The 13,324-nt window shown below is 44.9% G+C and overlaps 4 protein-coding genes and 1 non-coding gene across 5 annotated transcripts; 3 read left to right on the top strand and 2 right to left on the bottom strand.

Annotated features, from left to right (window-relative positions):
• Nucleotides 1–1,946: 1,946 nt before the first annotated feature.
• LOC144738713 (aquaporin-8-like) lies at nt 1,947–3,697 on the top strand (the record flags this gene model as incomplete). The annotated part of the gene is given in 10 exon segments (XM_078621706.1): nt 1,947–2,050; nt 2,052–2,110; nt 2,112–2,179; nt 2,352–2,377; nt 2,380–2,418; nt 2,420–2,482; nt 2,553–2,702; nt 2,705–2,769; nt 3,423–3,550; nt 3,645–3,697. Coding segments are annotated over 10 exon segments (755 nt in total), but the record flags the coding sequence as incomplete, so codon positions are not given.
• A 1,437-nt stretch (nt 3,698–5,134) lies between these two features.
• On the bottom strand, nt 5,135–6,066 carry LOC144738710 (hemoglobin subunit alpha-1-like). The gene is given in 5 exon segments (XM_078621703.1): nt 5,135–5,221; nt 5,223–5,243; nt 5,245–5,265; nt 5,507–5,714; nt 5,972–6,066. Coding segments are annotated over 5 exon segments (432 nt in total).
• On the top strand, nt 5,749–5,842 carry TRNAI-UAU (transfer RNA isoleucine (anticodon UAU)). Its single transcript has 2 exons — nt 5,749–5,786; nt 5,807–5,842. It is a non-coding gene; the product is annotated as a tRNA-Ile (tRNA).
• Nucleotides 6,067–9,443: 3,377 nt separating the features above from the next.
• On the top strand, nt 9,444–10,072 carry LOC144738711 (hemoglobin subunit beta-2-like). Its single transcript, XM_078621704.1, is given in 4 exon segments — nt 9,444–9,535; nt 9,626–9,750; nt 9,753–9,847; nt 9,944–10,072. Coding segments are annotated over 4 exon segments (441 nt in total).
• Nucleotides 10,073–10,921: 849 nt separating this feature from the next.
• Nucleotides 10,922–12,042, bottom strand: LOC144738712 (hemoglobin subunit alpha-D-like). The gene is made up of 3 exons (XM_078621705.1): nt 11,951–12,042; nt 11,521–11,725; nt 10,922–11,050 (listed from the first exon to the last, which is right to left on the bottom strand). Exons 1-3 carry the CDS (start codon nt 12,040–12,042, stop codon nt 10,922–10,924), a joined length of 426 nt encoding a protein of 141 aa, XP_078477831.1.
• Between the last annotated feature and the right edge of the window lie 1,282 nt (nt 12,043–13,324).

Below are 13,324 nucleotides of genomic sequence, written 5' to 3' on the forward strand. Positions count from 1 at the left end.
TGTGGCTGCAGCGAACCACTGGGAGCATCACTGGGTCTACTGGGTGGGACCGGCCTGTGGGGCACTGCTCACCGCCGGCTTGGTCAGGTATGAACGCAGCGGTCGATTGGGGGCCGGTGTGTGACACCATTTCAAACATTCCAGGAAGTTACAAAGTCTAAAATACCAAGAAAACACAAGACCGCAACACTTATATCAAACACATTGTTGTATATCTAGTTTTTCATTAAGTTATTTTTCTTTATTATCTACACTTTTTTAAATGTATTCTGTTTGACAACTACATTTATCAATTCTATTCTACTGTGATTACACTTTGCCTGACTCATTTCCTTTCTGTCGTCATGGATATCGTCTCTTTGAACATTTTCTTCTTTGATTCTTTATCATCCTTACTCTTTCAGCGTCTTAATACCTTTGTCATTTAAGCGTCCCCCCCATTCATTTTTTTATTCACTTTCATGAGTTTTTTATGTACTGATATGTCATCTAAATTAGATTTTCTGATTTTATAGCACCTCTTTCTTTCCCTCTGAACTTTAATCTGAACCTAATCAGTTGCAGCTGTGTTTGTGTCACCTGCTGACATTCAGCTTTAAGTCCTTGAAGCTGTAACGGGATGATCACTGACTGGAGCTCCCTCTCTCCCACTCAGGTTGCTGTTTGGTGATCAGAAGACTCGCGTTGTGCTGAAGTGATTGTCTGATTTATCAGGTTTTAATAAGTAATCCAATCATAACCCACCTGTGATTTATAAATATTTTCCTCTGATCAGCTCTCATATTAACACAAAAATGTCCAGTGATGTCATAGATTGTTCATCATCATCATCATCATCATCTATCATCGTTTACTTTTTATCTGTTCACAAACTATGTTTTATTCGTTTGGTTCAAAGTTCTTTGATTTCTTGATCGTTTTATTACTTCACAGATGGAACAAGGACAGAGCAATAAAAAGTAATTTGACTCATCAAGTTACCCTTCAATCAGGTGAAAGATAAGATATAATTACAAAGAAAACACAAACACACACTAAATCTGTGAGGGTCGGGGCTGTGTCCACAGGTGGATGGACCTGTGAGAAAAAGTGAGCCTCTCCTTCTTGTTGTAAACCAGAAGGAAAGAAAAATACATGTGATCACTGATTTTCAACACTTTTGTTGCTGTTTTTTAACCAAATCGACAAAATATCAATCTTAATTTTTGTTGGTTTACAATGAACCTTTTTATTAGTGTAACCATAGATGATAAAATATTTGATGTCAACTTTAATCTGAAAAGCTGTTTCAAGCAGTAAATGTTCAGTCCAACACCATTTACACTAAAGTTCATTGATTGGGACTGAATGGAATAAGGCTTGTTTAAAATCATTCTTGAGTACAATAAGTATCCACAGATACTTTCATTTTCACTGCTGTTTGTGTCAACATAAAGCATAATGCTCCTTCACGTAGGACACAGATGTGACACGCCGAGTGAAACAACCTCGTAAGCTGTCGGATGTGATACAAAGTCTGAGGTTTTATCTTATCTATCTAGGCCAGCGGTGTTCGTACTGGATCTACATGTGCGCTCTAATAAAGAAGCAATGATGATGATTGTGAGTAAAGAGAACTTGATGATCCCATCAACACTGATCCAACTCTCCGCTGAGAGGACTCTGAGGGACGCCGCCCAAACTTTTCTCAAGCTGGTGAAACTATCTTGGGGGCGGAGAGAAGATGAACTTTATGACATGTGACGTGTACGAGCTGCTGCAGTTATAAAAGGTCCCGACACCTTTCAGGACTCTTGGCTTCTTCTACTGGAGCGGCTGCTGAGTGTGTGTGTGTGTGTGAGTGGTGTGTGTGCGCGCTGCGCGTATGTGTGCAGGTTTTCTATGTGAGAGTCATCCTGAAACGAGGAACAATGGGGGTTGAGAAAAATGGAAATGGAGGGCCTCAGACTCGACTCTAATGGAGAAGGGCAAGAAGGCGCTTGTGGCCCCGACCTCGCCCAACAAATATGAGAAACTCTACCAGCCCTGCCTGGCCGAGATCATCGGGACCTACGTTCTTTGTTTTTATCGGTTGTGTTTCTGTGATTGAGAACGTGCCAGCAGCTGGCGCGGCAGCCCGCACGTCTGGTACACGGACTGCCGTGGCCGGCCGTGATGGTGGCAGTCATGGACACAACAGGTAGGAGATGAAAACAGCAGATGAAAAGCAATGGGGGGATGACAGAAAAAGCAATCAAAATGAACGATGCTTTAAAAACAAAACCTAAGAACGTCCAAAAATCGAAACAATGACTGAATGATAAAAACATGTTTGTGTGTTGTATTCCTTCTCACTCTTCCTTCCGTCCCAGCCGGCTCCCATTTCAACCCTCCCCTTCACCTCTGGCCATCTATCTGTGTGGAGGCATGGAGCTGATCATTGGTGGGACCCTACCTGGTCAGCCAGATGATTGGAGGTGTTCTCGGAGCTGGAATGGCCAAGGTGACTCATCAGAAAATCCCCCTAACTGCACAGTCCTTCCTTTTGAAAAACACAAAGATCCTCTCCACAGATGATGACGCCGGCAGACCGATACTTGAACGCCACAGGTGCGGCGTTTGACCTCCTCACATCAGAGAGCCAGCTGGCCGGCGCCATCTTTGGGGAGGTGGCCATGACCTGCATGGTCACCATGGTGGTGCTGCTGGCGGCCGTAAATGGGAGAAGACGAAAACCCCGCTGGCTCCTTTCTTGGTGGGCTGCACCGTCGTCATAAACGTCCTGGCGGGGTGAGATGAATGGAGCAAACAACACTTTCAGTCAGAAAATGCTTTTGGTTAATGAATTTGGTGTTTTATCTTACATAATAAACGTGATGGTGTGACGTGCTGCCCAAAAACCTGTGGCTCATATTTACAACCAAACATCATATTTTACACCAGAATGTTGGCGCATCCACCTCTACTGGAGAAATTGAAAGAAACATGTCAATGTAGCAAACTATTTACCGTTCAAATCCTCAGCTGTTGCTGGTGTTGTTACACAATGGACCTGAGGAACCGGTGAGTTGACATTTGTGCCACAGTGACTCGCTGTCACCTCTCTCCTGGCGATCGGTACCCACATCTGTGCATTTGAAAGTCAACACGTGGTCTTAATCACCGTGAAGTGAATTTTCACCTGTGGTGCACAAGTACCACTGTCGGTGCTGCCCACAAACACTTGTGCTCGAGAGCCAATAGGAGGAGTCCATACGAAATGACTAGTGGTCAAACGTCACTACTCCGCCTGCAGTAAATGAACTGAATGTTCATCCATTCAGGTAAAAACGGAGAGAGAAACAACATTCATTCCTACAAGTGATCATATTGTTTTTAATCTGTAACTCCATCAATCAATCAATCAATCAATCAATTCATATGTCATGTTTTGTGTTGTGCAGTGGCGATATATCAGGGACGTGTCTGAATCCGGCCAGGGCTTTTGGCCCAGCTGTGATGGCCAACTACTGGATCTACCACTGGGTGTACTGGGTCGGGCCAGTAGGGAGCGCTCTGGTCGCTGTTGTTCCTCCTCAGGTAGGACAGAAACCAGAGCAGTCTGGATGTGGAAACAGAATAAATTACCCAAAGAAGAAACATCAAACTCACCACGTTTCTCTTCTTCTTCAGGCTGATTCTTGGTGACAACAAGTTACGAGTCGTGATGAAGTCGTGACGAAGTCGTGATGAAGTCGTGATGAAGTCGTGACGAAGTCGTGACGGCCTCCTGTCACGTGTTCACAGCTCAGAATGCTGGAAACAAGTGTCCGTGTCACCATCAGTAACTTTCATTCAGGTCATGTAGTTGCTCTCCAGTGTTTTCTATTAGTTTTTGTACGAAATAAAGACTAAAGTGTAAACGATTTGCTCCTTTGTGTTCCTGCCTGTAAAATCCATAAACGTTTGTTTGTATGAAAGGCTGAGGCGACATGAAAGACAACATCGTGAGCTGTGGCCATTCAAGCTTTTATTTGTTTATTATTCACCAGGTACAGGTCGTCTATGTCAGAACACCTTTACGATGATATAAAAAAACTACTTGTTAATGGCTCCAGAGGCGTGGACGTGGACATTGTTCAATTGTTCTAGGCTGACAGATGCTGAGGTCGTGAGTTCAAGCTTCACCTGGAGCACTGAGGGACATTTAGTTGGCTGATGGTGAGAAAAGAGTACTGCTTCACAAAAAGAGCTGAAGTGTATAAGAGGTGGAGTGTGTGGTCCTTGATGGCCTATGTGGTCCTGTCCTGCAGGTTTGGGATGTCTGCCTCAGCTGAATCAACCCCTGTGAAGTTCTGCAGAGGCCTGACAACCAGCAGCTGATTAGAATCAGGTGTGGAGGAGGAGGGTGACATCTAAAACCTGATGGATGGGGGTACTTGAGGACTGGAAGTGCCCACCCACGATCTAGAAAGTTGGTTTAAATTCAAGATGAACAAACTTTGCTTTTGCACCACCCTCAGGCGATTATTTGTCATCACCATCGGGTCACTTCCAAAGTGGAACTTTATGGTGTTTAAGCTGACTGACAGTTTTCTAAATGTTTCATGATCTGATATTGAAAACAGTTTAATTTCATTTCTGCCCAGATATCAAATGACATCTCAAAGTCCCTGAATGTTTTTAATTTTCATTTCTTAACATGTCTTTAACTGTTTAGTTGGTTCATGTTCCATATTCTTACACTGGAGACAACTGAACAAAAAAAGACAAAGCTGTTAATAGATTAGAAGGATAAAAATAGGTGAATTTTGTTCATGAAATATTTATATAATAGCCAGGATGGACATTCTATCATAGGTGCTAGATTTGACTTCTGTAATGACCAAAAAACGGTGACATCTGGGTTCTTCTTGGTTCTTCACTAATAGTTAATATGCCATTGTTTCTGTTTTCATTTTATGTGTTATGTTTATTCTGCAATTTATTCTAATTTGTTTCATTTTTCAAAAGATTGACAATAAAAATCTTCAATCTTGTCAAACGTTTCAGGTTTCAGTCATGTGACACACGTACAAGACACACTGGTTTTGTGCGACATGCAGTTTATTCTTTTAACATTCACCATGAGTTACATGGTCGTGTCTGTGCTCAGGCCGCTTCCCATCACCGCAGCTCATCTGTATCTCTCAGCCAGAGCCAGAGCCAAGGCGGACAGGAACTTGTCGAAGGCGACGTGCGACTCCGGGGAGAAGTCCTTAGGGGAACATGGTGGCGACCACCACCGGCGATGCAGTGAGCCAGGAGCTGAAGGAGGACACGAGATATGTGTTGGTACACGTGTTAAAGTATGGGAAATGGTTTTCTTTTAGTAGTTTGACTGTTAAATCTTTAATTGTATGGATTCTAGACGGTGCCACATTCATGCGTAATCTGTGCTCCGTGCGTAAAAGCGCGCACAGGTCAGACTTGAAAACTTGAAACCTATAAACAAATCAGCTCCTGTCGTGTATCTAGACGGAACGTGGTGCTTGTGATCCGTTCTCACCCTGAAGTTGGCGGGGTCCACCCTCAGCTGGAAGGCGTGCTTCTCACTGAGCTCCAGCAGGCCGTTGGTCAGGTCATCAATCTTGCTCACAGCCAGAGCGACTCCCCCCATCACGGTCTTCCCGTGCTTCTTCACGGGGGCGGAGCCGAAGCTAAGGTCCGGCCAGTGGGAGAAGTAGGTCTTGGTCTGGGGATAGACGATGAGCATCCTGTGGAGAAATGGTCGGTGTGAGGACAGATGTGGCTCCAGTGGCGCAATCGGTCAGCGCGCGGTACTTATAAGACAGTATGCAGCCAAGACATGCCGAGGTTGTGAGTTCGAGCCTCACCTGGAGCAAAGGTTTTATACATATTCATTCACAAGTCAGACGCGATGAAATGAAATAGCCCTGCAGTCACGACGCACTGATGGCCCACAGACGCAAGACGCAAAACTTTCTGCCGCGAAGTAAACTGACCAGCTCACCTGCCAAGAGCATCAGCACCGATCGCATCGGCTGACTTGGAGATCTTGCTCCACAGCGCCTTCACGGCGGCCTTGTCCTTCTCGCTCAAGCTCATCTTGCTTCGGTTGTTTCTACCTGGGTCCGTTTGGTTTGGAGACCTATTTAAATTCATCCGGCCCGAGTCACACCCACAGGAACAGGTGCCAAGACGCGGCCACTGACGCAGATCGGACCCTTCCAGCCCCCAGATAGAGGCAGCGGTGGCCGGATGCCAGCCGACAGACGTTATCAGACGGACGCATCGTGGGCGCCACTTGGCAAATCATGCGCATGTTTGTCTCTGGGGAGAGCAGGTCGTCTGAGGTCACACAGCAGCGGTGGTGATGGGCGTGTGCATAGACACCCAGCGGACACTCTCACACACTGCGATCCAGCACAACACCTGTCGGACTTAACTGGGTCCTCTCACATCTGCTGGGGGGGGCTTTGAGTGTCCGGGTCCTTGGAAAGTCTGTGAGCTCTCCTGCTGGAAGTTGCAAAATGTGTTCAACTTGACTGTTGGTTTTAATATTTCTGTTTCACACACACACACACACACACACACACACACACACACACACACACACACACACACACACACACACAACACACACACACACACATTCAGAATTAGAATCTGACTTAGTGCCAAGTATGTGTGTACATAAGAAGTATTTGTCTTATTCAAAATAAGACTAAAAAAAAAAATCAGATATGAAACATCGTTAACTAAATATGAGTCTGCTCCTAGATTAAAATCATGTAAAATAAAAAGAAAATAATAATAACAATAATCAAATAATATTTATTCTATTAGTTCTATGTAGATACTGCAGTAGAGGCCATTTATATGTATTCCATGAGAAGGGGTGTGTGTGTGTGTGTGTGTGTGTGTGTGTGTGTGTGCGTATGTGTGTGTAAGTGTGTATCTAAGTTTGTATGTGTATGCCTTGGAGAGAGATGTACTCGCTTTCAAATAAACATCTAATCAATCAATCATCACGAACCGGTTCTCTTGAATATCGTCTGTGTATTTTTAATAATAATAATAATGATAACAGCAACAACCACAGCAACAACAACAACAACAACAACAACACACATTCGGGTGCAGACGTAAATACAGTGTTGTGGGATAATGAAATAAAAACTATATAATACAACGTTTTTAAAACGTTACTTTGCTTCACGTGTATGGGTTTAGACAAGTACGTGTTTGGGCGAGTAACTGTATAATAAAGACGAATTACATTCTTCTTAATAAATCAGACAAACACATTCTGTGAAATTCTTAATTCCACAAATGTCCTCTCTCAGCAGCCATGAATTCATTTTCTGTCATCTACAATCACCTTTATCAACAGCCTGCAGTATTTTCTTAATCGAAACGTGCACACTGGATGGGGGTGTTTGGGTGGAGGGGGCGCAGTAGCTGATAACACCAGTGTGCATGTGCAGATAAAACTGCACCAAAACTCCCTCATCACTAAACCACATGAGCACATTATAGATTTAAATATAATTCATTTGAAAGTTTAGATTCAATCTTATCGTAGTAATTTTTAGTATTAGAACTTTTAATTTCTGAAATTTCTAATACATCAAAACAGGATGTCATTTTTTTTTGTGAGTTTGTCATTAAAATTTTAATGTACATGTATGAACAGTATTAAAGAGTATAAATAATAAACATATATTGATTGGTAAGTGATCGAAGGACCAACTGATTGACCTTCGGAGATTTGAACGTGAGAGAAAATAGTCAGCTGATGTCTCATCACTGCTTTTTCTTTATAATGACTCACCATTTATTCTGATGAGTCCACAGTAACCTCAGACGTCACAGCTTGTGCCACTAACCCCAATCCAATCCGAATAATAGGAAGCCACATATTCCACCTATAATTTCACTATTGTCATGTTTCTCTTCACATGTATTTCACTCTGCACTTTTAATAAAAAGCTTAAGACAGATTGGATCTTGTGCACGTTATTCGCGTTATTCGCTGTCTGTGTTCTGTAAATCAGAGAGGTTAAATAATTAGCATGAATTATCAAATAGTCGACAGCCATGAACGTCAGCAGCAGCAGGTGCTCGGCCCAGTTTAGCTTCATTCTCTGCTTTTGCCGGCTCATCGCGTCTCCATCTACTGGTTCTGGTCGTTTCTGGTCGAACAGCGCAGAGTCCACCCCGTGGACTCCCCGTGATGTGGGACCCCCCATCACCGATTTAGACATCACAACTAAAGCCAACAGCCCTCACAAACCGCAGAGGAAGAACTACAGCTCATTGTCCTGTGCTCATCTCCTCTTTCACAATAAGCATTTCTTGTCCCACTTGTCTCCCTCCGTGCGTATTTACGCGCAGCCGTCATGTTACCAGGGAGTCTGGTTCTACATAAGGAGGCTACAAATGCACACGGACACATCATAATATGAATAATCATGATATTATAATAAACAAACGCTCTCTTTACTATCTTTAACATTCAAATCAGATCATTTGGCACTACTCTCTGAATCACAATCGGATTTTGTTGCCAAGTAATTGTACCATGAATTTGTCTTCGTGTTAGGTGCCAAACATTGAACAGTATCATCATCATCTTCTCTTGCTCCAGTTATTGGTCGTGGTCGGGCTGCACGGCGGGGAACACCTGGGATGAGTTACCAGCTCATCACACGGCCACTGGAAACACCTTTCATTCACCTACGGTGCACGCAAATTAGACTGACCAATTAACCTGGGCATTCTTTTGGAGGTGGAAGGAAGACGGAGAACCCACGCAGACACAGGGACGGCATGAAAACTCCACACAGAAAGATCCCAGGACAGAGAAGAAAATTAGAAGAGTAAAAAACGTTCCAGGAGCATCACTGTGAATAGGATGACCTGTAATAAGAATTATATTGTTGTGTGTGTGTGTGTGTGTGTGTTGTGTGTGTGTGTGTGTGTGTGTGTGTGTGTGTGGCCTGACAAAAGTCACCTGTGCTCAGTTGTATACGGCTGTTTTAATGCTTTTACCAGGATAGTTCAGTCCTGGGGAGTTTTATATGTGAGGCTGAAAATGTACTATGAACTATTATTATTATTATTATTATTATTATTAGTTATTGTAGTAGTAGTAGTAGTAGTAGTAGTAGTATTAGATACTACTAATACTACCAATAATAATAATAATAATAATAATGTGAAAACGCTACAAATATGTATATGTTCATTTACTGATATATGTAGTATTCATCTCAGATCATTGAAATGTGCATGGAAACTTCCAGAAGGGTTCTGGAGAAGTCTTGGCTTTATCACAAGAGTCTGATCTGCAGCCTATCACAGCTGCCGGCTCCTGTAGGGCGGGTGGGCTTTGACACGTTTAAATAGACTGGGCTCCTTCTGCAGCAACATTCAGCACTTTCTCTTCGAAGCCTGAACCCAAACAATCAGCAGCCAAAATGGTCGAGTGGAGCGAGCAGGAGCGCACCATCATCAACAGCATCATGTCCGGTCTGGACTATGAAGATGTTGGTGCCAAGGCTCTGAGCAGGTACTGATCCCGGTTCTTGTCCCACAGCCGGAGACCCGCTCGGGTCTGCTCTTCTTCGGTGACTGACCCCCTCTGTGTTCTCCTCTGCAGGTGTCTGATCGTGTACCCATGGACTCAGAGGTATTTCGGCGCTTTCGGAAACCTCTACAACGCCGAGGCCATCAAGACCAACCCGAACATCGCCGCCCACGGCACCAAGATCCTGCACGGCCTCGACCGGCTTTGAAGAACATGGACAACATCAAGGCCGCCTACGCCGAGCTGAGCGTGCTGCACTCCGAGAAGCTGCACGTCGACCCAGACAACTTCAAGGTCCTGATTTCCAATAGTCCATATACTGCAACCACCCTAGTTGTCACCTCCCCCTGAGAACCGGCTCACTGACTCTCTGTGCGTTCCTCTGTTTAGCTGCTGGCTGACTGCCTGACCATCGTCATTGCCAGGCAAGATGGAAACGCCTTCAACCCCGAGACTCAGGCCGCCTGGCAGAAGTTCCTTTCCGTGGTGGTGTCCGCTCTGGGCAGGCAGTACCACTAAAACCCAGCAGCCTTCACACACCTCGGAGGAAGACCGAACGCGTATTGTCATCTGTTTGTCTCCTCATGAAAGAAATAAAAGCCCACTGAAGCAAAACTCTTTTTTTTTGTCCCAAATGTTTTTTTTCTGCATCGTGCGTCTTAGTGTGCGTATTTACGCACAGACATCATGGCACTGCTGCCGGAGGATGCTTCACACACGCTGGTGAAAACGCTGCTTCTTCCCACTCAGTGTATAACAGAACAACAGAAATAATATGTTTTAAGAAATCCTCTTTACTATTGTAACAATTGTAATATTCTGTTGTAAGTAAGTTCCAAATACAATAAATAAGAATAAAAACAGATACAGTCATGTAATGACAGGCAGGGTGGTGACAGGGTTTGGGTCTGTTAATGCTGCTGGATGTTTTGTTGACATATTTGTTTAATGTTTACTAACATTAAATTTGCTGTCAGGATTGGTTGGTGGGGGGGGGGTGTCAGTGTGACACTAGCCTCTGGGATGATCTGGATCAGATTGTGTATCCTGGACAAGGGCATGGTGGTGGTGTCTATGTGTGTGTGGGTGTGAATGTGTGTGTGTGTGTGGGGTCGTGTGGGGGGGGGGGGGGGGCGTGTAGGTGTGTATAATGATATCCAGTGGTGTTTGTGCTCTCTCTAGCTTCAATGAATCAACCTGAATGCTTAAGTATGACTCAGCACTTTCATCCTTTCAAACATACACTACTTGTAGAACACAAGAACATGTGAACGGGCACATTGCACATTCTTTATTATCACAAAACTAAACCCAACAACAGACATTTACACCATAAATGATCACAAACCAGCTCCTCCAAACACAGTCTCATCTGTACTTCTCGGCGAGCACGGCTGCAAACGCCGACATGTACTTGTCCATTGCTGCGTGAAGAACCGGTGTGAAGTCTTCGCCCATGTGACAGGACAGAGTGACGAGCATACAGTGTGAGAAGAGCTGCGAGACAGAGGGAAAGAGTTGTTATGTATCAAATGACTGGTTTGGAGCTGATGAAGAACATTTTAAAGGCTTTAAAACAGTCGTCCAGGACCTCTGTTCACACTCTGGAGACTTTATTTAGGCTCTAAAAACTGTGAAACAAGAGCCATCAACCGATGTACATCAGTGTGTTGTGTCTTCACCCATAAGAGCCCACACCCATTTCCCCTAAAAGTAAAATTACTGGGGACCCAAATGTTGCTGTGGGAGCCACAAATCACATGACCCTGTCACATGACCCACCAGGATGTTCCCTAGGTGACCCTTTGGGGCTTCATGAGTTAAAATGACCTTCCTATGGGTTAAGGCACATGCTGATGATTTGTAGGCAGATATTTGATGGACATGTTGGAACCAGGCGTCTCATAGGACTTTTAGAAGCTGCAGTGGTCAAACTGGGATCTGCCCAGCTGACCCTCGACAGGCACCTTGAAGTTTGTTGGGTCTATCCGCAGGACGTAGGCGTGCATGGTCTGCAGCGGCGCCAGAGTGACCATCAGCTGGCTGATGTCTTTGGCTCCTTCTGCGATGGCCAGGACGATCTTCTTCCCGTGGGTGAACAGGTGAGAGGAGCCTGGACTGATGTCCAGGTGGGAGAAGTAGGTCTTAGTGCCTGGGAAGGTGGCAAACATCCTGCGGGAGAATGAAACCCAGCATCGTCATCAGTGCTCGTGTACATACGGGTCATTACTTGATGATGATGGATACTATTTTTTAATTAAAGAAATTCAGTCACACCACACACACCACACACACACACACACACACACACACACACACACACACACACACACACACACACCCTCATCATGAGTCCACGCCGTTTACATGAAGTTTACAAGAGGAACATGAACGTACCGAAGAAGCGCGTCAGCGCCGAGATATTCAGCCACAGGAGTCAGTTTGTCCCATGTTTCTGCGATCAGCTCTTTCTGCCTCTTGGAGAGCATCTCACCACCTCCTGCTCGGCGCTGGAGCCCGCAAATACCACAGATTCACAACGGACGTGTGCGTAAAAGACGCGTTAATCGACCATTGTAGCGAAACGGAAAAGAAGATGAAAAGAGAAGATGATGGAAGTCTATTCGGTGTCTGAGGGCTGCTCTGTGTTATCGGGCCGGCAGCAGGTCAGGGTGGGGTGTGTGTGTGTGTTTGTGTGTGTGTAGGGTGGGGGTGGTCTCCCAGGCGCAGCGCTATCTGCTGCTTGACGTGCGTCAAGAGGAAACTCTCCAAGTGCCGTCTTGGTTTTCCCCCTCACCACCAGCATGCGCACTCACACCGGCTCCGGTATTCCCTTTCCTCCTCAGTCCAGAATGTCGAGGCAGATGGCCGCCATCACATCCATCACTTTTGGAAACAAGCATCTGTCAGTGTGATGAACCGGAAACTTTATGATCAAATATCTGTCAGAGCTGATGTGTTTTATCCTGACAGGGAATGTTATTTTTTGTATTGAACCCATCACTCCAACTCTTACGTTTCTCTTATAAAAAGCATAAATGTGACTCACTTGAATGGGTGAGGAGGATGTTTCCGTGAACAGGCTTCAGGAGATAACACCTGTCAGCTGCTGATATCTGCGCCCGCGCCCGTCAGAACAACACCCCGTGAGGGCTGCACACCAGCTGAATGCTGAGACACGCTCTCATCACGAACAGATGGTCAAATAACCACAGAGTGCCAGTAAGTCAGGGGTCAGAGGTCACGTGCATATACAGTCAGACTGTACTCAACTTGAGATTAGTCATAGAATTTAGACAATGGTAAAAAAATGAAATACCACTCATGTCATTGCATTATAACGTGCATCATAACATAGCATTATTAGTTGAGTGGAAAGATGTCCACAATGTTCACTTAAAGACGTAGATGTTTGACAGAAGGAACCAGTTGGCTCTTCCTGTCAAAACAGGTCGTTCACAGATCGGCTCCGGTCATGGACGGCCCCTGATGCTCCTGATGGTCAACACATTTTCAGCTCCAGGACGTGATGGTAGGATGTTTCACAGCGGCGAGTCAGCCCAGAGTGTAAATTATGAACCTGTGAATGAACCCAGAGAGGGAAACTAAGAATCTAGGAGATGGACGTCATCACTGGGAGAACAAAACCACTTTGCCCTTAAACGGTCCTCTGTGCTGACTTCTACTCTTGAAGGCCTCTCACCCCCTGTATGTCTCACCACTAATACTATATAGGTCTGCATGTATTTGCAGGATTGTTTTCAACTTTCC

Source organism: Lampetra planeri, unplaced genomic scaffold (assembly GCF_965212315.1).
Source record: "Lampetra planeri unplaced genomic scaffold, kcLamPlan1.2.h2 scaffold_1135, whole genome shotgun sequence".
Classification (NCBI taxonomy): domain Eukaryota; kingdom Metazoa; phylum Chordata; class Hyperoartia; order Petromyzontiformes; family Petromyzontidae; genus Lampetra; species Lampetra planeri.

Bases quoted from the DNA above. Each gene is read 5' to 3' on its own strand.
- LOC144738712 (XM_078621705.1), bottom strand. From the start codon at position 12,042: ATGCTCTCCAAGAGGCAGAAAGAGCTGATCGCAGAAACATGGGACAAA. The intron at 11,726-11,950 runs GTACGTTCATGT...ATTCTCCCGCAG, and splicing joins GGCGCTGACGCGCTTCTTCG to GATGTTTGCCACCTTCCCAG. The intron at 11,051-11,520 runs GTGCCTGTCGAG...TCTGTCTCGCAG, and splicing joins TAGACCCAACAAACTTCAAG to CTCTTCTCACACTGTATGCT.